Source organism: Labeo rohita, chromosome 4 (genome assembly GCF_022985175.1).
Source record: "Labeo rohita strain BAU-BD-2019 chromosome 4, IGBB_LRoh.1.0, whole genome shotgun sequence".
In the NCBI taxonomy this organism is placed as follows: domain Eukaryota; kingdom Metazoa; phylum Chordata; class Actinopteri; order Cypriniformes; family Cyprinidae; genus Labeo; species Labeo rohita.
In genome coordinates, this window is record NC_066872.1 from 41,579,782 (window position 1) to 41,607,333 (window position 27,552).

At 37.0% G+C, this 27,552-nt stretch overlaps 1 protein-coding gene and 1 long non-coding RNA gene across 2 annotated transcripts; one reads left to right on the forward strand and one right to left on the reverse strand.

Moving 5' to 3' along the window:
- Positions 1-1,890: 1,890 nt before the first annotated feature.
- On the reverse strand, positions 1,891-25,888 carry LOC127164443 (uncharacterized). Its single transcript, XR_007827650.1, has 4 exons — positions 25,847-25,888; positions 25,074-25,167; positions 17,335-17,474; positions 1,891-2,074 (listed from the first exon to the last, which is right to left on the reverse strand). It is a non-coding gene; the product is annotated as an uncharacterized LOC127164443 (long non-coding RNA).
- Positions 11,054-24,603, forward strand: tmem168a (transmembrane protein 168a). The gene is made up of 5 exons (XM_051108401.1): positions 11,054-11,117; positions 14,275-15,429; positions 17,374-17,516; positions 20,804-21,069; positions 22,622-24,603. Exons 2-5 carry the CDS (start codon positions 14,341-14,343, stop codon positions 23,167-23,169), a joined length of 2,046 nt encoding a protein of 681 aa, XP_050964358.1. The 5' UTR covers positions 11,054-11,117; positions 14,275-14,340; the 3' UTR covers positions 23,170-24,603.
- Positions 25,889-27,552: the final 1,664 nt, after the last annotated feature.

Here is a 27,552-nt window from a genome sequence, read left to right on the forward strand (position 1 = left end):
ACTGAAATATAAAGTAAAATATTTGTGTAATGTGCAAAATATATATATATATATATATTCTTTTCTTTTTTATACGCATACACACATAAATTACAGTTATTTTAGATAAGAAAAAAAGATATTTTAGACAGAAAAAAAGTACCTGTGCAACAATGTGGAAAAACTAAATCTGGGAAATGTGCCATGTAGTTTAGTTTCAGAAATCTATTAAAATTCACCTTGTTGGTTTAAAACCACTGCACAATTTGGCTCAGAAAAGTGAAATTAGTTTTGAAAAAAGCTCTAGTGACATCTGCTTCCATTCGATGCCACTTGGGTTGATATTTTATTATCTAACACAATGATTTTAAAATGTAGCTTAACCGTTCAAAAACGGTTTGGGCCACTGTATCACTCTATTCCCATCAGTTCCTATGGAGCCTGTGCATATCTTAGCAAGAAATAAGGACAGAGGAATAATCACATGGCTGTTCTCTCTCTCCAAGAGTTTTGGCTGAGAATCAAGCCTCCCCAACACAAATTCTCCCTGTCTCTATCTATCTAAACGCCTGCTCTCCTGCTTTGCTGAAAGAGCGCTCCCAGGGGGCTCAGTGATGTCTGGCTTAGGGGAGAGGAAACTCTCTGACTAGGCCGGGTCCGACGCAGGAGGAGGGTAAGTGGCGCTTGGCTCGTGGTGCTGCCTTGATTTTTTCCTCTCGTGTTCCCCGACTCCCTCTGGCCGTGGCCGTAGAGCTCTGGGAGACATGAAGGGTGATGAATGGAACGGTTTGTGTTTTGGGAGGAGCGGCGTTCCCTCCCGAACCTTTCAGCAAGACGTGCCATCACTCATGGCCGGCTGGCCAGGAAAGCGTAATCCCAGGTGCTGCTGGCTGCTGATTTTCAGCCAGTTTTTTTGGCAGACTGCTCAACACAATGGATAATAGAGTGTGACAAAAAACAGGACTCACTGGTTGAGATATGCTTCTCCTTGCATGAGCCTTTGCATGTCTGCTCAATGCAATGTAAAAATTTATCTTACTGTGTTCAACCCTTCGTTGGCGCTCAAACAGCATTTCAATCAAACAAACCTAAACCACTCCTAAAATCGGAAAAAACACCCTAAAATCTAACTGGATGACAAAAATATTGTCAGGATGAACAATGACGTCTTATTATGCATGCATAATGCATTTATTATACATCTAATGCATGCAAAATGCAACAAAAATAACAAAACGAACAGCCTAACTGGATGCATATTTTTCAGTTGCACTGATTTTATGTATTGAATTGCACATAATTTAATGTTCAGTGCTGAATGTTTATGCAATATAAAATATGTCAGCCAGGGTCTAGTAACCTTGATTTGTGTATGGCATCAAAACACTCTAATGAACACATTTTCAATAATTCAGTAAAAGACCACTGATAAAAATATCTTCAGTGTAGATTTGCAATGCAAAGCAGTCCAAAGCTACGTTTCTAAAATACCATCATGCTATGAATTGTGTATGCATATGCAACATGCTCAATCATTTTTAATTAAGACTTCGCAATGGGCTGAATCAGTGCGTCAACAACTTGTCACCCTACTTTACATTAACCTTTGGTATATTAACTGGTTGAAAGAAACAGTTATTTGACCCTGAATACTTTATATGGCATTGAGAAGCATGAGGGACAGGACCACCTTCTTACGCTCCATCTGTCCAATGTGTGATCAAGCGGCAAACTGCTGACTAAGGCGACGTCCTACTATAGACTCGAAATAACTTGATTTGGGTCAGGTTGTCACACCTACCAACAAACCTGTTTTGGCAGCTAATATGGAAAGAAAATAATTTACATCAGCCTAAGCTGGCGTGCAGGTTTCTCAGCCTGGCCAAAGCTGGTGTTTTGCTGGTTTAGCTAATCAAAAATGACGAAAACTTCTCTACAACTGTTAAACCAGTCCACGAGACAAAAAACAGGATGCTTTTTCAACAGGATGATTATACTCACCAATTAAAAGTAGAAGACAGGTGACAAACTTGATGATCAACTCTCTCAATTCCCAACAACCTCATGTTGGACGATGTAAGAAAGGTCGGCAGGGCTATTAAAGAGGAAAAAGATGGGCTTTTGATAAAAAAACTGTCTATTTACCCAGTATAAAGTCAGTGTAAAGGCAATTCAGAGAACTGTTTCTAAACACATTATAAAAGTATTGCTGAAAACAAAGACTGTGAACTATGTAGTACTAAATCAACTCGGCAACACTGCAGCTCGGTCTCCTTATTAAAATTTACTTGTTTTTGACAGTTGAGTGATGCGTCAGCTTTCCCATAAGTGGGCGTGGCTTCAGCACAGACAGTGGACACGCCCCCCAGCATTTAAGAGCAGAGAATACTGCTTATTTTTTCAAGATTTAACTCATTTACTTGTCATTTCTTCTCATTCAAATTTGGCTGGGTGGTTAACAACACATTTTTCTGTGGTGTGACAAACGTAGAACACATATTTAATATTACTTTACAGACGTTAAAACTGATGCTATGTTACTAGAGAAAACAGAGAAAAAGTACTGTAGGGTCACCTATTGCCAAAAACGTCAACACCCATAAGGCTGGACAACAAAGTTTAGAGTTTGATGGTACATTTACACAACAGTTATGTACTATAAAACAGAAAAATTGAAAAGCCAAACAATACCCATTCACAGATCCATAAAAATGACAAAAAATGCTGTATTATGCACGCCAGGCCAGTAGTTGGCGGTGTCACTTTGTAAAAAAAACACTACGTGTTTGTGCACATATTATGATTATCCATCCTATTTTTCAACGCAGAAGTAAGCCTATGGGCGAGGCTTCCGGTTTATTATCTGCTGTAGAAATGAGAACAACATCGTGCAGTAAATGGTAAAATTGTGTTGTTTCCTTATTAAGATAATACATTAAAATAATATGGTAAGCAACTGACAATTTGCAATGTCAACCAGCAAAACAACCTGTTTTGTACAGCTAAAAATAGCTGGATGCAGATGAGACCAGAAGCTACACCCATTAAAATTTACAAATGCCGCACCCAATCTTAAGGGAAAAAATAAGGTGGATAGACAGAACTCGTAATATGCACATGCATAACGTCAAAGTTTTGTAGTTTACATGGAGACAATAACAGTTTTCAAAAACTTGTTTTCAAAAGTTTTCAGACCCTAAACGCAGTTGTCATGTAAAAAAACTGCTAAAATGCACAAAAAGTTTTTAGTTGAAAACAATGTTGTGCATACACTTCCTAAAGTTTATAATGGACTGGGTTTGACCTGTGAGCGTTTTATGTCATCTGATTGACTTTTGCTAACAAATAAACAGGAATATCTCTGTGCAGGTAACTCAAGAAGACTATGTAACTAAAACTTACAACTAATGAGATCCTTACTGTATCTCCAGTGTGTATGCTCTCAGAAAAAAAGGTACAAAAGCTGTCACTGGGGTGGTTTTCAAAAGCTATGCTTTTGTATCTTTTTCACACCTAAAGGGTGCATATTAGTAACAAAAGTGTACCTATCAGTATCTTTTGAAAGTGTCTGACCTTAGTCGCAACTTCTGTACATTTTTCCTGAGTGTAGAACAACTGAAAATTCAATAATATGACTGAAAGGATCATTTGACCCTGCATCCTACATCGTCACTGTCATTGACAGGGGATCGTGGGGCATCTGAGATCCGGCCACCCTCTTACACTCCATCTGTACGATGTGCACTGAAGCGCCCGGACTGGAATATCACACGCCAAACTGCTCGCTCAGCTTAATTGATCTGACGATTCACATTTGGAGCCAAGAGGAACAACTGCATCTTTGCCTGGGATTCATCCTAAGGGATCGATTGCATTTACTTCCAATCTTTGATCGGTGAAAGTAATGGCTCGGACAGAGAGATGCATGCATGTAACCTCTGAATCCTAATCAAGCGGAAGATCACCGGTCAGTTCAGATAAACATCACCGTACATCCCATTCTGAGGGTTTATTGAATGAGCGTAATACATTCTCACCAGAAGATCTCATCAATATTTCATTTATTTGATCATGGATATGGTGACTAACGCCTCCTTATGTTAGTAAGTTAATAATTCTCTCCACTGGCCGTGATGGCCGTATTATGGTCGTACAACAGCCCGCAGTCCCGTCGTGTAGTTTTAGCTTCAACAAACAGATTAATGTTGAATTGCAATTTCCTCGCAGTCACCTCGATTAATGGATCCCGGCGTCATTTCTGCAGCTCAGCGGTATTGAACAGGTCAGATTATTAAAAAGCCATTTTGGCTATACATGAAGGTGATCTACGAGGTCAGCGGCATGAAAGGAAACGTCTTAATGTTTAAGATCAACCGTGATACGATTGTCTTTCTCTTTTTATTCAGAGAACACACTGTGCAAAAATGTACAGGAGCCAAAGACAAGCCAAGTGTATATTCAGCACATGTAGGCTGGAATGGAAATTGCATTTTGTTGCTTCAAGTCGATTTTCTTTTTCCTTTCCGGTTCTGTCAGGGAAAATCTGACATGATTAATTCATGCTATATGCTCAAATGTAACACACCAGAATGAGACACAATGTCTTAAATGGCATAGCGTAACGTGCTAACTGAAGCACTTTATGCAAGACACAGCATGGTTTTATACACCAATTCCTGACAAAGACCTGCAACATTCATCCACAGAGACTGACGAGACGTCGTTCAGATGAAAGATTGTCTTTGCCCTGAGATGGATGAGTTTGAGGTATTGTGAGGTGTAGCTTTAGCATTCAACAGGCATTAATCAGCATCCTGAATGCCAATATATTTAAATACATCACTGAGATTTGACTCCATCCCTGTCTTTTTCATTTGAAGCCTGACATGCTTCTTGATTTAGGCTGTGATGTGGCTGCCTCTCCAAACAGCCTCTTTATGAGACTCAGTACATCATATTGATTTCTGTGGGAATGAGATTTGTAGCGAGCAGATCGCTTGTGCTGCTGATGCTGTGCTTGTCAGATGAAGGTGATCGTGCACCAGGAAAAAGAATGGAAAGATGGAGTTCGGTGAATCTGACCCCAATACCAGGAAAACGTGAATTAAGTTGGCTGTGTTTTGGCTGTATTGTGGCTATGGTTTATTACTAGTTCCAGACGGTAAACCTACAAAGCACCCACAGTCTGTTCACTGACTGTCTGAAGCATTTTGCACACAAAATTGCAAGAACTGACTGAAACAACCGGTTACAATCTGATTATACATCTCTATGGATCTTTCCAGGAGTCAGAGTACTTCAGTGCACCTGGAAATGAAGCCGTATCTGGGTCAAATGACATAAGAATGTCTATAATAAATGTAAAACTTGAAAAAGAGAGGACAAATATGCCTTAGAAATGTACTGAAAATATACAAGAATTTTATATTTTCCAAAGACCTTGAATACATGTGATTGTACACAGCTTCATCATTATTAAAATATATATTAATATTATATAATATATATAAAAAGTGATTTATTTGATTAATTTATTAATGTCATAAATCATTAACACCTCTTGAACTAAAAAATAAAAAGAAATTAATTTATAAATGTAAAAAACCTGCTCACATAAAAAAGTGTATTCAAGTCTTTGTATGTATAAGCTGTATTTTTTTTTATGTATTTTTAATTAGAAAGTCAAAAAAATGCATATAATTTTCAAGGTTAGAGTCTTCAAACCTTTAAAAATAATAATGCTATATTTATATTTAAAAATAAAAACTAATATTTTTTTAACTGTCTGTGCAATAATCAGTGTTTATGAATTTTAGATTACTATTAATTTCAGATTACAATGCCCATAGAGTGTACATAGACATTTTGATCAACATTTCTGTGCAATTAATTTATTTGTTTATTTTACCAGCTACTCCAGATAAACCTGTTCTTAAACAATACTTGAAACCAAAACAAACTAGAGCTGCAAAACGATTAGTCGAGATTAATCGATTTAAAGTTAAAGTTTGTTTACATACTATATGTGTGTGTACTGTGTATATTTCTTATCTATATATAAATACACACACATATGTATATATTTTCATAGGTATTGTATGTATTTGTATGTAAACACTTGTGTATAATTCATATTATATACAAATATAAATATTTTACATATAAATCTAACATATGTTTCCTTAATATACACTACCGTTCAAAAGTTTGGGGTCAGTAAGACTTGTAATAGTCTTTAAAGAAGTCTCTTATGCTCATCAAGGCTGCATTTATTTGATAAAAAATATAGGAAAAAAACAGTAATATTGCAAAATGTTTTTACAATATAAAATAATGTTTTTTATTTTAACATACTTTAAAATAGAATTTATTCCTGTGATGAAAAGCTGAATTTTTATCAGCTGTTACTCCAGTCTTAAGTGTCACATGATCCTTCAGAAATCATTCTAATATGCGGATTTATTATTAGAATGATCAATGTTGGATAATATCAACAGTTGTGCTGCCAAATATTTTTTGGAACCTGTGATTTTTTTTTTTCAGGATTCTTTCATGAATAACAAGTTTAAAAAGTACAGTGTTTATTCAAAATATAAATATTTTATAACAATGTAAATTATTTATTATTAACTTTTAATAAACTTTTAATTATTAACTTAATACATCCTTGGTGAATAAAAGTATTAATTTCTTAAAAAAAAAAAAAAAAAAAAAAAAGAAACAATAAAAATGTACTGACCCCAAACTTTTGAACGGTAGTGTATATACGTGTATGTGTGTGTATTTACATGTATATATAAATAATAAATATACACAGTATACACACATACAGTATATAAACATAAACTTTTTGTTTTGCAGCTCTAAAATAACTTTGACTTTTGACTTTACCAAAAAAAATATCTGGTTAAACTGTTTAACAAATATGACTTTTCTGGCTAAACTAGTCAAGAACAATCCCAGATGCTACAACATAAGCCTAAGTAAACAATAAACACTTTTTCACACATTTTTTCCCTCAGTGCAGCAGTATTTGACCTATACGTTGTGTGCATGGTTAAGCAGGACATACAATTAATTAGAGCAATTATCCTCTCTGGAAAACATTTAGTCAACATTCAAATCAAATTCAATCAGCCTGACTGAAGAGGCTTGCTGCTCTTTTTTCAAGTCATGGTGTTGAGCGGAAGAGCAGTATTTATATTTCATATGCCCCTTTTTAATGTGATGCTACATGCAGGTTCCCAGGTGGTGTGGAGGTGTACAGGTGTGCATAATTCATAGGTTTTTTCTCTCTTATTTTCTTTTGCGGAGGAGGAAGATGTGGATGGAGTCATGTAGCCCACAGAAAGTCCAGAAAGCACACATGCATTGAATCCTGCATTAATCCGACACGTCTAAAAGAGCCACATAGAATTATACGTGCATGCTTATTTGTGTTTGACTGACTCAGGAAGCATTCAAACACTTTGGATGGCACAGACCTCTCAATTATACATTCAACCGTCAGCGCTAATTAAAAAAAAGCCCACATCCCCTTTGTTGCACTTATCTTGTTCCTTCAGAATTACATGGCCTATTTTGTGAAGAATGACCTCAATATTTCATTCAAAAAAGGTGAATGTGGACTAATTGGGTGTATTTATAAAAGGCTATGACCCTTTAATGCACTCTGAGACGTGCACAGTTCTCTTTATTTCATCCTTTCTTCATACGTCTATATTATCATGTGCGCACACACTCGAAAAAGGCTCAAACTGCTATCCCACACATGCAGACAATCACATAAACCAGCTAATCTTCACTCTATTATTGCAAACGGTTCTGATGAGCAATAGAAGCAGCTTTTACACACAAGCATCAAAGAGCATGTTTTAAAATATCATTAATTAATTTGTACACAAGGGTGGAATAATAAGAAACAGACAAATAAATAAATAAAATGTTGAATATTTTTAAAATAATTTCAGAAAAGGTGCAAATGTGATATCTATAATTGCATGTTGTCTTATGAATAATATGCAATAAAAAACGAATTAATTACAAATATGGATATTTAAGTACAAGTCAAATATGACCAATTAGTCAACATTTACAGTGATTTAAGGTTAATTAACTTTAAAGACTCGAAATGTAATGGTTATGGTAAAAATAACGGTTTAGTGGGAGAATGAAATGTTGACTCGGTAGCGAATCTGATTCACTAAAATGACTCATATACCAGCCTGATTCAACTGGTACTTTTCACGAGCTTTTTACGAGTGATTATAAGAATCTGCCCGTTTTTGAAGGATTAGTTACTTAATAATTAACTAACTAACTAAATAAACTAAGTATATTGTGGGTAGGTCAGATTTTCAGGACAACAGCTCATACGAGTCATTTGCTCGTGAATCAGGAATCACGCACTTGCGCTGATTATACATTTTTACGTTTTGTCAGAGGACAATTCAATAAAGACGTTTTTTGACATGTCATAATAAGATGGTCGTGGTGATTTTAAACTATTTCGGTCAGAAAATGTCTACATGTTTACCTGAAATAGAGTCGTTCACTAGCTGAAGGTGTTCATCTTCATAACCCTGGTGAAAAAACCAGCATATGCTGGTAGGTATGTTTTGATGCTGGAATGCTGGTCAGGTAGGTTTTGATGCTGGTTTAAGCTGGTCCTTTGCTGGTTTATGCTGGTCCTTAGCTGGTCCTTTGCTGGTCATGTTGCTGGTCAAGGACCAGCATGAACCAGCAAAGGACCAGCTTAAACCAGCATCAAAACCTACCTAACCAGCATCCCAGCATCAAAACATACCTACCAGCATATGCTGTTTTTTTCACCAGGGAAAGTCCTTCCTTATTGTTACAACAAGGGATAGGATGCATTTTCAGCCTTGGTTTCAATGGACAGTTGGTAAACATCAATTTCTTCCAGCGCTGTTTGTGTAAAGCACTCTTTTTACAGTAAGTTTACTGTTTCCGCAGTGATAAACGGCTCCAAATGATTCAATCTGTGAGCTGTTCGAACGATTTAGAATGAATCATTGCTGACTTTTTAAAATTAGAACCGACTCAAAAGAATTGATTCATTTGCAAAGCATCGTTAATTCTGATTCTAAACAGAAAATAATAAAAAAGCCGAAACAAGATATAATAAAATATTTGCTGGTATATTGAAATCTTCTTTGCCAGATCTGGGGGAAGAAATGATAGAAATTAATACTTTTGTTTAGAAAGGATGCTTTAAATTGCTCAAAAGTGAGAAGACATTTATAAAGTTACAAAATATTTCTATTTCAGATGCTTTTCTTTTGAACTTTCTATTCATCAAAGAAACCTGAAAAAATTTTACTCAGCTGTTTTTTTTTTTTTTTTTTTTTTAACATAATACATGTTTTTGAGCAGCAATTCAGAATATTAGAATGATTTCTGAAGGATCACATGACTGGAGTCATGATGCTAAAAATTCAGCTTTGAAATGACAGGAATGAATTACATTTTAAAATATTTAAATAGAAAGAGTTTTTTTTTGAAATAGTAAAAATATTTCACAATTTTACTGTTTTGCTATACTTTGGATCAAATACATGCAGGCTTGGTGAGAAGAAGAGACTTCTTTGTGTGTGTGTGTGTGTGTGTGTGTGTGTGTATGTACATATATATATATATATATATATATATATATATATATATATATATATATATATATATATATATGACAGATTCCTTCATTTTTAGTGGGGTCATGCACCAGCCGAGCAACTGCCATTGAGATGAATGAGAATAGCTTTCTCTAGGTATTATAGACCTTCTTGATGTAGGTAGTAGACAGCTATGGGAGCTCATAACTTCTCTCTCTTTCTCTTTTCATGCTTGCAGAAGTTTGTGTGGGAGGCAGCCTGTCTTGTATTTACCCAGTCAGGGAGCTCCTACCTACGCAGGAACCTTGGAGAGAAAATGCCACACTTCGCTAAGGTTCCATTTTCGAGGCTGATCATAAAGGGAGCGGGAACGAGCCGCTTCACCTACTTTAACTTCACTGATTACTGTTTGCCACCGTGTTTTAAAAGCATACTGAGAGATTTATGCTTTCTATTATAGAGGTTTTATTTATAATGCTTGATTTTAAGTATTTTATTTCAGGCATAAAAATGAGAAATGATCATAACTGAAGCAACGTATCCCCAGCTTATAGCCTGCCCATCATGAAAGCATGGAATTATGTGTTTTATTATGTCAACTGCGAAAATAAAGAAATAATAATGCAGGGCTTTATGTTTTTCTTCACGAGAAACTCTCAGCCCACAGATACAAACACTTAAGTTATTTTATGTTATGTTAATATCTCACATCCTAGGGTCAGAACCTAGAACCAGAAAATTTCTTTCTTTTTATTTCTTTCTTTTTTTATTTTTTTTATAAGTGTATATGAGATTATTTTGGTAAATGGAAAAAGGCATATATATATATATATATATATATTTTTTATATATATAAAATAATCAGTCTTAAGTCGCTGGGGTATATCTGTAGTAATAGCCAAAAATACATTGTATGGGTCAAAATTATAGATTTTTCTTTTATGCCAAAAATCATTAGGGAATTAAGTAAAGATCATGTTCCATGAAGATATTTTGTAAATTTCCTACTGTAAATATATCAAAACGTAATTTTTGATTAGTAATATGCATTGCAAAGAACTTAATTTGGACAACTTTAAAGGCGATTTTCTCAATATTTTGATTTTTTTGCACCCTCAGATTCCATATACTAAAATAGTTGTATCTCAGCCAAATATTGTCCTATCCTAACAACCATACATCCATGGAAAGCTTATTTATTCAGCTTTTAGATGATGTATAAAGCTCAATTTTGAAAAATTGACACTTATGACTGGTTTTGTGGTCCAGGGTCACACACACACACACACACACACACACACACACACACACACATATATATATATATATATATATATATATATATATTCAATAAACAAACCGACTGATTAAATATGTGCATTAAATATGTAAACAACGTCAACGCAGATTTTACGCTTCGCCTTTGACCCTTCTGTGCCGCCGTAGTTTGGAGTCCGGAAGCATCATGGATATGGGGAAGCTAAAAACTCGTTGTCATAAACAAATGTAAGAATAATTCATTTTCCACATATTATTTGTAAACGAAGATTAACTGAATTACAAAAGGCAGTCGTTAATAATGTTCTGAAGTGTTGCCGCGATATTTGACTGCCTTCAGAGTGTTTACAATGATAAAGTTGAGAGTGTCTGGTCTGTGCTGTTTATGTGGCAGTTTCACATCTGACATCTATTAATCCTGAACTTTGGCACTCGTATTGTATTGAACAGGATCGGTCAACATAGCCTATATCTGTTATGCACACATCGTCGTCAAAAAATCGTATGATCGTTTAACTTTGCACAAGCATTATATGCTTAAAGCATGTCATCCCATCTCTCTTAATGTATGTCTGTATATGAAGCCGAGGCTCGGGCTAGTTGTCACACTTTTATGCTGTTATTCACAGATGCAGTGAATATTTTACAGGTTTGGGATGTTTTTGAAAGTCAGCATCCAAATGGAAACTGTATATTCTGCCTATATGTCTATTCTGCATAAACAACTGTAGATGATGTAAATAAAATATGCACATTTGTGCAGTAATTGGACTTTAGACTCAAAAACTTGTGATTTACGTGACATCTATCTATCTATCTATCTATCTATCTATCTATCTATCTATCTATCTATATGCCATTCTGTAGAAGTGGTGCAAATTGCTGTCCCACAACCAAAAACACATTTAAAAGCATTTTATGTATACGTGTCTTAGTTCCTTTTATTATCTATTGAAACCCACAATTATATAATAATAGAAAAAATGTATTGGGTACTTTCAGTTGGGATGTGTCTGTCCCAAACACTAACCACTAAATGATAACTTATGAACATAATATTAAAATAATTTTTGCATTTTATTTCATTGTAGTTTATATATATATATATATATATCTTTGTAAATTATGTATATACACTGTGTGCATAATTATTAGGCATGTTGATGATCTGGTCATATTTTTTTACCAAGCACATTTTACCAATTCCAAACCACAACAATCTTAATAACTACTATTAATTTTGTATTTAATCATTTGTAAGTGATATATAACTGTCCGTGAAGGCTGGAAGTGAAAAACTCCTTATATTCAGGTGTGCATAATTATTAGGCATGTTTTCTTTTACAGATAAAATGAGCCAAAAAAGAGATTTAACCCAGACTGAAAAGTCCAAATGATTAAATGCCCATGAGAAGAATGCAATACTAATGCATTACAAGAATTTGCAAAGTTAAGGCTTGACCATTGGACATCGAAATGCTTGTTGAGTCTGCATGGTCAGAAAAAACAGGTGGAGAAGAAAAGATGCATGTTAACTGCAAAAGAATTAGGAATTAAGGTGAAGAATTAGGTGTGACACCATCAGGAACCGTTTAGTCTCCAGCGCCACCATTTTCCAGAACTGCAACCCACCTGGAGTCTTCAGAAGTTCAATGTGTCAGGTTCTCAGAGACTTTGCTTGGTAAAAAATCCTAAATGCCCCTGACTTAATAAGAATAACAAGCTGAAGTGTTGTGAAATACATGAAGACAGTTTTTTTTTTTTTTTTTTTTTTATAGGCTTTATAGACAGATAAATTGAGAGTGACTCTTGAAGGACAAGCATCACATTCTCTTGTAGCTCTGATTCAAGAATTTATCTTCCAAAATCTGGCAGTAAGTTTTGGGAGTTCATTTTAGTCCATCTCTGCAAGACTTTTCAGGATAGAAGACTAAACATGAACTCCCAAAATGTACTGCCAGATTTTGGAAGATAAATTCTTGAATCAGAGGTCCAAGAGGATGTGATGCTTGTCCTTCAAGAGTCACTCTCAACTTATCTGTGTATAAAGCCTATAAAAAAAAAAAAAAAAAAAAAAAACGTCTTCATGTATTTCACAACATAATATATATCAATATATCACTTACAAATGATTAAATACAAAATTAATAGTAGTTATTAAGATTGTTGTGGTTTGGAAATGGTAAAATGTGTTTGGAAAAAAAATATGACCAGATTATCAACATGCATAATTTACTTTGTATATATATATATATATATATATATATATAACTTTGTAAATTATGAGACTTTACATAAAAAATGTGTACCGCATTTTCATGTCACTACCGAAACACTGTATGTTTTATTCCATTGGCTGAGACTGATTTAACACTACACCCTTACATTTATGATCAGGAAATATTTATGTGCCGCTTTCTCTCATAGCTACATGATGAGTAGATAGGCCTCTCATTATGAGGAAAATGTGTTCAGAAGTCTGAAAAATCTGTGTCTGTGTCTAATTTTAAACAATGCCACTACCAAACACCATTTTTCTATAATTAAACACACTTTTAGTTTTTACTGTGCTACTGAACTGTGCTAACTAACCATGTGCTGATTATCATCTTTGAGCTACGTTCAAAAGTATCTAAAATTGTCACTACCAAAACATTTGGTGGAGTTTCGGTAGTGACATCTTTGTTTTTTGGGTGTTACCCCATGAAATTGCCACTGTCCTAACAGTCACAACCGAAACATTTCATCATTGTTTCAGTAGTGACAAAAGGGAACACATAATCCTTTAATTGGGGGAAATAAACAAAATTTTAGACGTCCAGTCACTACCAAAACATGGGATGTTTTGTTGAAAATAAACTACACTGAATGTCAGATGTCATGATAGTGTTTGATTTAATGTATACAAACTGATAAATCCTTAACATTGAAATGATCAACTTTTTGCCTTTTACAAAGAAAAAATGGATTAAAAATACAACAAATCTCAATAATCACACTTGAAATATTGGTAAAATTGAAATTGTTATTGAATTACCTGTGAAAACTTTTTAATAAAATAGAAAAAATATATTTACAAGGAAGATGTAGGCAAATCGTATAGGTCAATATATTATAAATTACTGTGTTTCATTAGTGACAAATTTGGGGAGAAGACAAATATTCCAAAACCTTTTAAGAGTTAACTGCACAATTACTAGAAATGTGTACCTTGGATATTATACAACTTGCATACATACAAAATTTGTGTTTTTTAAGATGTTTCCAACTCTGACTTTGAACCAATTCTTTAGAATGGCCTATATAAATTATATGATTGTGTTTTTGATGTTTTGTAATTGCTGACTTTAGTACTAACAACTCTTTGTTTTATTATTGATTTTAGCGGAATGCATCACCATTATCTTTCTTAGTCTTGGAGGAGTGCAATCCTCTGTGATCATACTGAAAAATGTCAGGCCACGAGGAGTTGGACAAGGGTGTGGACATGTGGTCCTCCCTTCGCTGTCTGGGGTATCTCTCCAGCTTCAACCTGCTGGTAGCCGTGTGCTTGGGAATGTACGTACGATGGGAACAGACTTCAGAGCCCATGATTCTGGTCATCTTCATCTTGGGTTTGTTCGTTTCGGCCATAGCTTGTATCCTCTACTACTACTTTTCAATGGAGTCGGCCAGTTTAAGTCTCTTCCACCTGTGGTTCGGCTTCCTGCAGGGACTCCTGTGCTTCCTGAACAGCCCGTCTCTGGAGAAGGACATAAAGGAGCAGGTCACAAACTACCTGTTGCTCGCTAGCGTGGCTGTTCGGACACTCTGGGCCCTAACAGAACGTCTGTGCGGAAGCGCTACGTATAAACCAGTCGTTCTCACGTCGTCTGAGCTTTTAGAGCTCCTGGGATTTGGCGTTGCAAGCATCAGCTTGGTTTTCCACAAATCACTGGCCATGATTGCTCTGACGTTCTCGTTGACGGCCCTCATCGTTGACCTTCGCATGAAGTCGCCCTTGGCTCTTCCTAATCTAGCCTGCTTCGCTGTGATCACCGCCGTTACCTTCTTCCAGTCCTTGGCAATCCAAACAAACCCCTTCGCGCTCAGCTGCTACCTGGGACGTCTTATCTGCGAGCCCCTTCTGGACGTGTACTTCAGCAGCTTGTCGGCGACAGAACGCTGGAAGCAGTTTCTCTCAGCCGGTCGTCTTTGGAGGAGGTTTTCTCTGTTCCCGCTGACATTCGTTGAACTGGCGTTCTTCGTGCTCTGTGCCTTGAAACTGGGCGACCTGAAGGCCTGGTATCTGGTCATCCCTGGCTTCTGTGTCTTTGGCCTTTTGTGGATCCTGTGCCACATGGTGTTCCTCGTCACACTGTGGTGCTTCCACACCAAGCTAAGCGAGTGTCAGAAGGCGTGGGCGGCCCAGCGCTCGCAAACGCTCAATTTGGACAGGATCATGGCCTCCAGGGGCATGCGTCATTTCTGTCTCATCTCCGAACGGCTGGTGCTCTTCTGCCTGATGTCCACCATCATACTAGGGGCTGTCTCATGGCAGGTAAAGCATGTTGAATAATGCTTTCAGTGTCATTCTGATCTATTTAGATATCATGAATCCTGTTTGACAATATTTGACATTAACGTCCCACTTCAATTAATCATGGAGATGCATTATGATCCTATCACTCAAATCACTTTCAAAGGGGGTAAGAGCACCAAAGTAAAAATATAACATCAAAATGAAAATTATTAGCCTGATGTCATTCCTCAGTACAACACAAAAGATATTTCTAAAAAATATATATATATTTTTTGGTCCATACAGTTGAGGATAAATTTATGGAAACCAGTTTCGCCATTGAATAAAAAATGTAATTAAAAAAGCTAATTGTGACTTTTTGTCTTACAGTTCAGATTTTTTTCTCAGAATTGTGTCGTTTAAACTTATAATTGCGAGAAATAGTCAGAATTGCAAGATAAAAACTGACTTTCTTTCTCGCAATTCTGACTTAACTCGCAATTGTGAGTTTATATCACACAACTCTGAGAAAAAAGTCTGAATTGTGAGTTTTTATCTCACAATTTTGTTTATTCAAGCAATTCTGAATAAATTATTCGAATTGTGAGTTTTTACATCACAATTCTGACTATTTCTCACAATTAAGTCAGAATTGTGAGTTTATTCATGCAATTCTGAAAAAAAGTCAGAATTGTGAGTTTTTCTCTCACAATTCTGACTTTATTTCTTACAACTGTGAGTTTATATCACACAACTCTGAGAAAAAAAGTCAGAATTGTGAGTTTTTACATCACAATTCTGACTTTATTTCTAGCAATTAAGTCAGAATTGTGAGTTCATATCTCGCAATTGCGAGTTTATTCATGCAATTCTGAAAAAAAGTCAGAATTGTGACCTGTATGATGTTCTTTCTTCTGTGGAACACAAATGAAAATATTTTAAAGAATGTTTCAGCTGGTTTTAACCATACAATTAAGTCAATATAATAAAAATTGTTTGATTACCAACATTTTTCAAAATCCTCCTTTTGCGTTCTGCAGAATAAAATAAGTAATGCAAGTTTAGAATGAGTAAATGATAACATAAATGACTTCATATTTTTATTACTATATGCCATAATATCTTATCTACACCAATGATGCATATTGTTAAATGGGGACAACACAGGCCTTGGGCACAAGTGCCTAATCTAACCTTTATAGTAATCCACTTGAGATTTAATGTTAAGATATGAATGCTGCGGTGAGTCATTAGAAGCACTTCCAATATTGCTAATGTTATCCAGCGTGTAAAGCAAATGCAGTGTTTCATTTTTTATAATGTGATTTTGCTAATGAATACACAATGCTGGTGAGTCAGAGGTATATTCAGGCTGTAGTACACTTGATTAAAATGAAAAGGTCTGAAAACAAAAAGAATTCTAACTTACTACTCACTGAAGACTGCACTGTGTGCACTATTTTTAAAACAAATTGCATGTGAAATTATAAAGATAGCATGCAAGAGAAAAAAAGTAGAAATTACATTAGATTCATGTGACGTCATCAGACTGCGTGTTTAATTTAGCGAGTGGCATCTGGCAAACTGATCAGGTAATGAGTCGGGAAACAGATTGTAAAATGGTGGCTGATAGTCAAGTAACTCTGCAGTCTTTTGTGCAAAATTCTTAGCATTCAATCAATGTGTTTTATCTGTATGTGAGTGTCCTGAGAACTGAAACCTTGTCCATAGCGTTGCTAACACCATGCGACATGAGCTACAGGATCTAGTACACTAGTAATAGTAGATCAAGTCAAGCATATATCAGTGTTTAAATTAGTATGCTAGTATGCTGTTGCCACCATAGCCTTTTTAATTGTGATTTTGTGACCATGTGCAAACATCAAGATGTGTCAGTCTTTTTAAACGCTGCCTTCAAGTTAGAATGTGTTTGCTTGGATGTACCTTTGAAAGTTGTTGATCACTGAGGGTTCCTCTCCGCAGGTCACTAATGGACTCTTCATGAGTGTGTTGTTAGTGGTGCTGCCACTGGAGTCTCTGGCTCATGGACTCTTCCATGAACTGGGCAACTGCTTGGGAGGCACCTGCGTTGGATATGCGGTTGTAATTCCCACTTGCTACAGCAGGTAAATGCACATACACATATACACAGTAATGGCATACAAAGGCATTTTCTGACTTTCTGCTTGTTCACATGGTCACAAGTACATAGATAGAATAAGGCAAGAATAACATTGATATAAATAACCTTGCAGGAAGCATCTCATGTATTGATGTTTTATATAACATTATTGCCTGAGAAACTGGTTTTCTTATTTCTTACAATCACTTCACATGCTCATGTATGTATCTAGCAGAAGCTACTTACAACTTGGAAACATTTTAAATTTATCATACAGGGATAATATTAGCAGCAATGGAAGAGTGAACTTCAAGAACAATTCAAAGAATTAAAAAAAAATGGATATGCTATTCATACTTGTCGATTAATTGTTTCTTCTGTTTGTGTCTATCCTAATAAGCTAAATATGTGTACCCACTGCAACTGTATATTTATATGTGACCTTGGACCACAAAACCAGTCTTAAGTAGCACAGTATATTTATTGCAATAGACCAAATAGTTGTATCTCAGCCAGATATTGTCCTATCCTAACAAACCATACCTCAATAGAAAGCTTATTTATTCAGCAAATTATGTAATACATTTAATAAAACTGACCCTTATGACTGGTTTTGTGGTCCAGGGTCACACATAATAAATATTAGGTGTTAACTGGGCCATGTTTTACATATTCAGAGTATTTTCCCCCTAATGTCTACTTATAATCAGTGTTGCCAGATTGGATGGATCATTTCCAACCCAAAAGCTTACCAAAATCTGTCCACAACTGTCCAACAACAACTGAAAAAAAACAAAAACAAAAAACGGACAAAACTTTAACTGTCAAAATAACGTAAAGAATGTCATTGACATGTCAGTCAGGGTTTGATGAGAACAAATAACTTCTTAAAACAAAATAATAATGACAAAATAATATAAATATAGCTAAATTTCCCAGGAATACAGATCAAATCGGGACCAGAAGAGAATTATCAAATATGACTAAAATATGCAATCAAGCAATTAGCCGATACCCTCGAAAAAAAACACATGCATCATTTTCAATGTCAAAAGCCAGAAGAAGCCAATTTAAATGCAAAAGCACCCAATATAAGTGATCATAAAAAGCAACATAATTATCAAGTATTTCACACTCGTTCATGCACACATCATGCCAGCCAAAACCACCAAACTGACCCCAAACCATTTAAAATTTTGTCCACCTGCCCAAATCAATTTTTACCTGCACAGACAAATTCAAAACCACCCATCTGGCAATACTGCTTATAATGTTTGTCTTAGTTTGTTGCACTAAAAACAGTTTTACATGACTTCTTCCACCTTATTCTGACTCTTATAATTAAAGTTTTTCCTACTGTACCTTTAAGTCTTTTGACATTATATGCAAATTACTTACATTTTGATTGGCCTTTATTTACCAGCATAGTTCACAATGTTTTTCTAAGTCAGGTCAAGATGCTGAATGCTGAATAGCTTTAGATATTTGAATCTGGCCATGGTTGTGATTTCACTATGATGATGATAAAGTAAGTTAAAACTTTGTTTTGGTTGTGTAGCTTAATTCAGAAGATGACTAAAGGGTTAGTTCACCCATTAATTATTCACCCTCATGTCATTCCAGACCTTTAAGACCTTCATTCATCTTTGCATTTCAAGACCCAGAAAGGTAGTAAGGACAATGTTAAAATAGTCCATGTGACATCAGTGGTTCAACTTTATTTTATGAAGCTACAAGAATACTTTTTGTGCGCAAAGATGCAATGTCTTACTACCTTTCTAGGCCTTGAAAGTGGTAGTGAAAGTGGTTGATATCTTAATTTGTTTTCTGAAGATGAACAAAGGTCTTACGGGTTTGGAGCAAAATAAGAGTGAGTAATTAATAATAGAATGAAAGCCTTTAATAATCATGATTACACTATCAAGGGAAATAATCTGCTTCCCCACTCTTGCTCATTTTAAACATACGTCTTGATCAGTCCATTGCCAAGTGTCTAGAAAAACAAGGGTGGAAAACCACCCCAGATTGGATCTCTATGAACCCATGTTGACGTTAAATAAACTCATAGCCTTTAATAAACTTGGTCTATTGCTGGTCCCACTGGGAGAAGCATGTGCCATGCATACTGAGAGAGAGCGAGGGTGGGGTACAGGGCAGGCCTTCAGTCAGGTCGCTGATTATGATGTCGATTAGGATGCAGCTCCACAGCCTCTTCACGCTCAGTATTCCTGCACTCCAGGAGAAAAAGGCTCTGTGTGGAGCGGATGCATGAGGGGAATGTAGCAAGGTGTAATCTTCCATCTGATGGGTACAGATCATGTTTTTACCATGACGAGAGCCTCTTGGGAAGATGAGAGGGGAGGGAGGGATGAGAGAGAGAGAAATGCTCAGGTTGACGGGCTCGCCTTCAACAGCAAGAGCTCGTTTTTATTCTTAGCAGGAAAGAGCTCTGGCCATCATCCAGATTTTCAGATGCAGAAAGCATTTTAATAGTTTATATAAACTGTGAACAATTTATTAGCCCTTTTAATTAAAATCTTGTTTATCTGTTGTGATAAATGCCTTGCGGCTACTCGTGAAATGTTGTTTCAGCTAAAAATTTGCCTGATATTATTTTAAAAATGCTGTTGTGTTTGGGAACGAGAGGCATTGAACCAGGAATGGGTTGAGTATAAAAAATAGAATCTAAAGTGGTAGATAAACGCGAACAGGAAGGCTATGAGATTGAAGGAAAAGGAAAGAATCCTGACAAACGAGCTCAGAGAAGCGGTCATTTCCGCTTGAATAGCTCAGCACCTGCCTGGGTAGTTTTCATGGGTCACTGTGCCTTAGACTTGCCATTTCAGTTTTCAGCAAGCATGGGAAATAATCTTTCAACACCGCCACCACAAAGAGTTGGTCTTGGTTTTATAATCACAATCTTTGGAGGGGGGATCATAATGGTCTTAATTAATTGTCGACTTATTATTAGCGAGGGTGATATTTACAGCGGAAGCTTTGCTGTGCTCTTTTAGAAAGGCAGAACAGGTTGACTCTGCGAGGAGCTGCTTCCTTGCATTTTTCAAATGGATTAATGCCATCCTTACTATGGCCTCTCTCCTCTTCTTTGTACCTTTTTCTGCATCTTACATTTTCAAGTCTATTTTGAAATTACTCTCCATTGTGCCTAACCTTCTTCTGGGTTGGCGTACACTCAGAAGGTTAAGGTGACCCAGTTAGCAATTCAAAAGCATCAGCCTCCCTTCCACAATTCACCCGTCATTTTATCCTCTTTTTCTCAATGGGATTCAGTGCGGATGGACAGCTGTTACTGTTGCCTCCGGGGCAAGCCCAGGAATTGCACTCTACTGCTACTCTGAACGCTGTTCAGCGACTCTTCTCCCACCACCTCATCCAGACCTTTGGATGTGACTACTCCACCAGTCTAAGCCTGGACACCCTGCAGAACAAACTTCGCTCCTTTCTGGAGCTCTGTACCGCTGAAGGCCCACGGCACGACACCTACATCCTCTTCTACAGTGGCCACACACTTCCCAGCGGAGACTGGACTCTGGCAGGTAAGAGCAGGCGCAAATGGTAGGACAGGAATTATCTAAACTAACCGAGAGTTAAGGTTATGAATTGTAGCATGTGTAGGTGGTTTCATATGGATGAAGACCCAACGGAAGTTATTTATATCATAGGTCCTTAAATGCTAAAACCAATACTTTTTCAGGTAAAAGAGATCAAGTCACGAACACTTTTATTTTGGCTGGGCTATAGCAATTTATCGCTATGAAAGCTCTCCGAACTGTAAAGATATATCATGGCTCCATCTCTCCAGCATGCTTTATCTTCCCGCCTGTGTGCGCGTCCTGTAACTCGGCGAGGTATTAATCCTTATGAGCGATATGGGATGTCACAGCCTCTGTCATACTGTTTGATCAGACCGGGGTGGGTGAGAAACAGCCAGGAATCCTCATTCAATTTTTGAACGAGGGTACTTGCCGAGCGCTATTCGCAGTCTTTCCCGCAGCATGGCAAACTGTCAGATTTTTTTACACCTTTGCCGTGTTGCTCGCACCGTCTCTCTCCATTTCCCCTGCAGCAACAGCCCGTCACCTCTTGTCAGCGCTTTCTGTATTTGTGAATGGGAATTTCTTTACTGAATTCAAGCTGGTGCAATGATGATTGAATAGTCTAGTTGTTTGAACCGTTCTTGAGTTGGCAAACTCTTGGCAGTAAACAACCAAAGGTCTGGCACAGTTGATTCTGGCCACTTGGACATGAAAAGACCTTAAAGGATTAGTTGACTTCCAGAATAAAAAATTCCTGATAATTTACTCATCCCCATGTCATTCAAGATGTTCATGTCTTTCTTTCTTCAGTCGAACAGTAGGTTTTTGAGGAGGATTTTTCTCAATGTAGTGGACTTCAGTTGGAGGCAACAGGTCGAAGGTCCAAACTGAAGTGTCAGTGCAGCTTCAAAGGATCCCATCCGAGCAATAAGGGTCTTATGTAGTGAAACGATTGGTCATTTCTAAAAAAGATAAATAAATAAATAAATAAAAAAGGTATATACCTTTTAACCACAAATTCTCGTCTTGCACTAGCTCAACTTTGCGCATTACGTAATCACGTTGGAAAGGTCCAGCGTAACGTAGGCAGAAGTATCAACAAAGCGAGTGTGCAAAGGCAAGACAATTTTTAAGTTGGAGGAAAAAAGAGATGGAGTTTTACGCCCTACCCTACCTTTTGAACCGGAGTACACAGACTAACCGCACGTGACCTTTCCAACGTGATTACGTAATGCGTGAAGTTGTGGATGCGCATTGCAGAGCTAGTGCAAGATGAGCATTTGTGGGGTTTTTCTTAGAAAATGACCAAACGTTTTGCTAGATAAGACACTTATTCCTCGGCTGGGATCGTGTAGAGCTCTATAAAGCTGCACTGAAACTGTAACTTGGACCTTCAACCCACTGTCCACTATTGAAGTTCACTATATTTAGAAAAATCCTGAAATGTTTTCCTCAGAAACCTTAATTTCTTTTCAACTGAAGACAAGAACATCTTAAATGACATGGCATTAAGAAGCACCCGTCTTTTCTATTGATTGACTTTCGTCCACAGGTGGCGAGTGCTTGCGTCTGCAGCAGATCCTTGATATGTGGAAGGAACGCAATTCCAGCTTCTCCTCCCGCCTCATCCTGGTCCTGGACACTGAGAATTCTGCGCCGTGGGTGAAGGCGGTGCGAAAGGTAGAAAAGATGTATGTGGCAGTGCAAGGAGCCAAGATGAGCCCCATCCAGGATGCCGAAGCCCAGGAAGCCCCTCGTTTGGGAGACTTCACCGCTGAGTGGGTGAAATACAACTGCGATCCTGAGAGTGGCATCCAGTGGTCAGAAAGAGGTCGGGTCATCTCCGCGATATACGGGGTGTCCAAACCCTGGAGTGACTACGCTCTCCACCTCCCCACCGGAAGCGATGTGGCCAAGCACTGGAAGACGCATTTCCCCAAGGCCACGTACCCATTGGTGGCTGTGGCGAACTGGTGCTGTGGACTCAACCTCCTGTGGCTGTGTAGCGTGTGTTTGCGCTGCGTCAGGAGACTGAAACTTTCTTGGTTCCCTCCCAGCATACTAGACACGGGACAGGGGATTAAACTAGTACGATCATAGGTTGACCGATTGGTTTGCTTCTACACAATGTATATACATCACCATATTTTTTTTCTATGCAACTTTTGGGATATCCTTTAGTGAGTTCAGTTGCCTGAAGTTCACTTGCCTTTACAAATTGCTATAATCAGACAAACGTGGATCACTCAATCCTGCTTCTAAAGATATACTTTCCTATAGAGTTTAGAGTCTCACATACTTTTCAGATCAACCCAAAAGACTTTGATTGGAAGTTTCAAGAATATTTGCAGGTAGGTTGATCTTTAGGAACAGGATTAAGCTCCGTTGTCATACGAAAATGCCTTTGTTTATCTATGTGCCCTATATTGCCACTGTCTTATCTCATATGAATCTGTGATACTAAAAAAAGCATCTGCACAGTGTTGAGACAGTGCCAAGTGCCTTGTGTTAATTTATTAAGTCTAAAGTGGCTTTTCTCTGGATTTGGGTGAAATTTGTGTATTGCAATGCATTCGGTCTCAGGCAAAGTCAAGCAGGAAATCTAGCTGTACCTTTTTTTTTTTTGCCAAACTGTCTGGTTTAGTTGTTTCTTTACGACTTCTACAAAAGCCAATGCTTAAACCATACTGTGCCATATTTTATTTTGTATTCTTTGTCGGGTTTTTGTGTTGAAGAGTTGACCTTTATTAGTTCTTTTTCAACAGACTAGTGTCCTTTAATAAAGACTGTTTAAAGTAAACAATTTGGTAAGTAGGTGTTCTCTTTCAAGCCAAAAAAATGGAGGATGACTGCATATAGCGCTGAAAAATCAATGACGTTTTAATGCATACAATTGAGTCATCAGTATCCCAGTCTATGCTGGCTCTATCCCCATTCCAATGCAAATTCATGCTTACAATATCCTGATTCAGGACATGGGGAACAAAGGCAAGTAATGGGATGCAGCACCTGACTTTGTTTTATATATAGCTATAATGTACATATATAGCATTTCAGTAATGTTAAAACAGGGCATGTGATGTCATGGAAACAGTGATTCTGTCAGTTTGTTCATTCTTGTCCTTTAGAGAGCACGACCTGCGTTTCACTGCAGCTGAACACGTCTCCCAGGCAACATTTTAGAGTCACTTTCATGCATTTTATTAGTTCAGCACAGCAGGTGGGTGAACTACGGCTACCTTGAGGCTGTTTTTTCAAAGTGAGGGGGAAAACCTTTCCTTGCTTGTCTCTTAAATGTATGGAGAACATTTATGTCAGTTTTATTACCTATACCCTCCAGAACGCAGTTCCTGCTACTTGATGACATTTCTCTGTTGTTAGCATTTTTGCTAAGGTCAGTGATTCATGTACATACGACAGAACTGTTTTATGCAATGATTAGATTAAAGCTAGCTTCATCCTCTAAACTGAATTAGCAGTGCTCTGCTTCACCTATTGAGGATTGCTGAGTCAGATCACGATGAACAAACACACACGCACACTCATCTGGACCTTGTGCGTCTTTCCAAATCCAGATACATCGGCTGTGAGCAAGCAGATGTCAGAGTCATATTATGAAACTGCACAATTGGGGCAGAGTCATAACATGGAAATGCACAAGGTGCTCAACAAACAATTGATTTAAAGACATTCAATGCACAATTTAAGACAGATTCCTCTTGACCAAGCAGGTCTATACCTAGAGAAAGCTATCTACGATAGCTTGCACAGCCTGTGGTAAAACATATACAATAATATAATGCATTTTTGATTTATATGTTGCTTGTGAAAAAATTTGTTTTATCACAGTGCAACTCTTGGCAACTTTTGAAAAGCTGTCAATGGAGAAAGAAGCTTTTTGGCTAGTCTCAGCCTCAGGCATCACACCCACATACTGCTGGCTGAAGGTCTGATGCATAAGGCACATAAAATGGGACACACATAGGGAGTTTTAAAGGCATCACCTGATTGGTTGAATTCTACAGGATCTCCTGGAGATGTGTTCGTCACGTTCTTTAGAAGTCAGTTTGGAAACAAAGTTGTTGTGACAGCAAACCCCTAATGGAAGAAGAAAACCATCAACTGTGACAATGAGCACTTCAGAATCAACTACATGTTGGATTTTCAACAGTATGAGAGGTTCACAGGACCCCTTGTTGGAGTCTTTACAAAAAAAAAGGTAAAACAACGACGTCGGACAATTTTGAAGTTGGAGGAGAAAATTAGATGTTTTTCGCCCTACCCTACCTTTTGGAACTAAAATACACCGACGATGAACTAACCGTAAGTGACTTTCTGACGTGATTACTAGTTGAGCTAGTGCAAGGTGAGCATTTGTGGTTAAAAAGTATAAAAATTTGGGGTTTTTTCCTTAAGAAAATTACAGATTGTTTCACTAGATAAGACCCTTGTTTCTCAGAGATCATGTAGAGCCCTTCAAAAGTGCACTTTGGAACTTCCAACCGTTAATTCCCATTGAAGTCCACTATGTGGAGAAAAATCTTGGAATGTTTTCCTAAAAACCTTAATTTCTTCGGTTTCTTAGTTGTCCATCTGCTGGGGAAAAAAAATTGTTTACCAGCAGCCATGATCCCCGCTAGCATATATAGTCCCAAAGCTCATAGAATATGGACTTTTGATTGTGATTTCAAATTATTTATCTGAGCAGCTGGAGCAGAATAGCTTAAATTAAAAGCGTTGATGTAGCCAAATAACCTTGGAAGGGTAATTAGCTCACCTGTCATGAGCAAAGCCAGGCAGAGAGACAGAGCGATGGCAGATAGAAACTCACCCAGTGGACTGTGTCTAAAATAGACTCTCCCCGCAGATGCTTTTGATTGAATATAGTCATTTAATTCAATGCCAACAGGAGTTTCAGACTGCAGATGAGGGAGAGTCTTTATTGAATCACCTGGTAGCATGGTTTTTATTGAAAGGCAATAATGTGCATCTTATAATCTTTTTGTGGTGTGGACTTTAAACGAGGATAAATTTGTGTTTGCAAGATACCAGACAGTGAAAATGAAAGCTTGAAGGAAGTTGCTGGGTTTGCCAAAGTATACAACTATTTTTACATCATTTGCTTTATAGCCAAACTCATACATTGTCTGCTTGTTTCTTGTTTCATTTCTTGCTGCTCTGTAATTGTGCAGTACTGTGGTATTATATTGTGTACTGAAGAAAGAAAATGAACTCTGGTTGGTTGCTGTACAAGCTAGGCCTATCAATTCTTGATCAAAATATGACCCAGGACCAAAAAAAAAAAAAACAGTCATAAGGGTCTTTTTTTTGGAAACTGAGATTTATACATCATCTGAAAGATGAATATATATACGCTTTCCATTGATGTATGGTTTGTTAGAATAGGACAATATTTGGCCGAGATACAGCTATTTGAAAATCTGAAATCTGGGGTGCAAAAAAAAAAAAAAAAAAACCCTCTAAATATAAATATAAATAAATTAAGTTCTTAGCAATGCATATTACTAACCAAAAAAAAAAGTTTTGATATATCTACAGTAGAAAATTTATAAAATATCTTAATGGAACATGATCTTTACTTAATATCCTAATGATTTTTGGCATAAAAGAAAAATTGATAATTTTGACCCATACATTGTATTCTTGGCTATTGCTACAAATATACCCATGCGACTTATGACTTATTGTGGCCCAGGGTCACAAATTTGTCGTGAAGTGGACCAGACATTATGCAAATGGTCAAAACTATCATCCCTACCAAGAAAGACTTTGAGAACTGTTTAATTTTAATATTAGCATGTGCCTTTTTTCTTTTTACCAAGAAACTCCTCTTTCTCGGTTTTTCTTAGCTATTGGGCAATTGGGCAGTGGAACGGAATAGCCTAATTTAGAGGCAGCTGACAGTGACTGTGCCTGAATTTAGTGTGTGTGTTGGTGTGTGATTTTGAAACTACACATACTTGGTCGCTGATACACGCTGTTCCCTTCAGAATAGCTCATCCTTTATGTGATTCAGTAAGGTGCCAGTCCTGAATCTACTGCTAGTAAGCTTAATGATGACTGACCTGCCCACAGATGGTAAAAGCTGTATAAAAATAAAAAAAATGTCAAATGACTACTTAAATCTTAACATTATAGTTCCCCTGATATAAGAACACAAGAAATAATTACATGGACACAGTGCATTTAAATGCAAAGGTTTATCTGTAGACTACTCTCAGATGCTGAGCAAATATTTTAACCTTGAAGCACTGAATTATAAATATGATTTAGCACAAATCACATAGTGGGACTCGTTCATGAATCACGAGCAGAATAAATTTCAACAAGGTTGTATAAATGATTCACCCCAGAAATTTGTGTAATTCTATAACAAATCCGTAAATGTACTGCATTAATGCAAACACACTGATGCATACACAAACATGCATATGAACTTGAGGTCTCGAGGTATCTGAATTG

Coding starts and splice junctions, on each gene's coding strand:
- tmem168a (XM_051108401.1), top strand. CDS start 14,341: ATGTCAGGCCACGAGGAGTTGGACAAGGGTGTGGACATGTGGTCCTCC. Junction 15,430..17,373: donor TAGGGGCTGTCTCATGGCAG/GTAAAGCATGTT, acceptor TCCTCTCCGCAG/GTCACTAATGGACTCTTCAT. Junction 21,070..22,621: donor CGGAGACTGGACTCTGGCAG/GTAAGAGCAGGC, acceptor TTTCGTCCACAG/GTGGCGAGTGCTTGCGTCTG.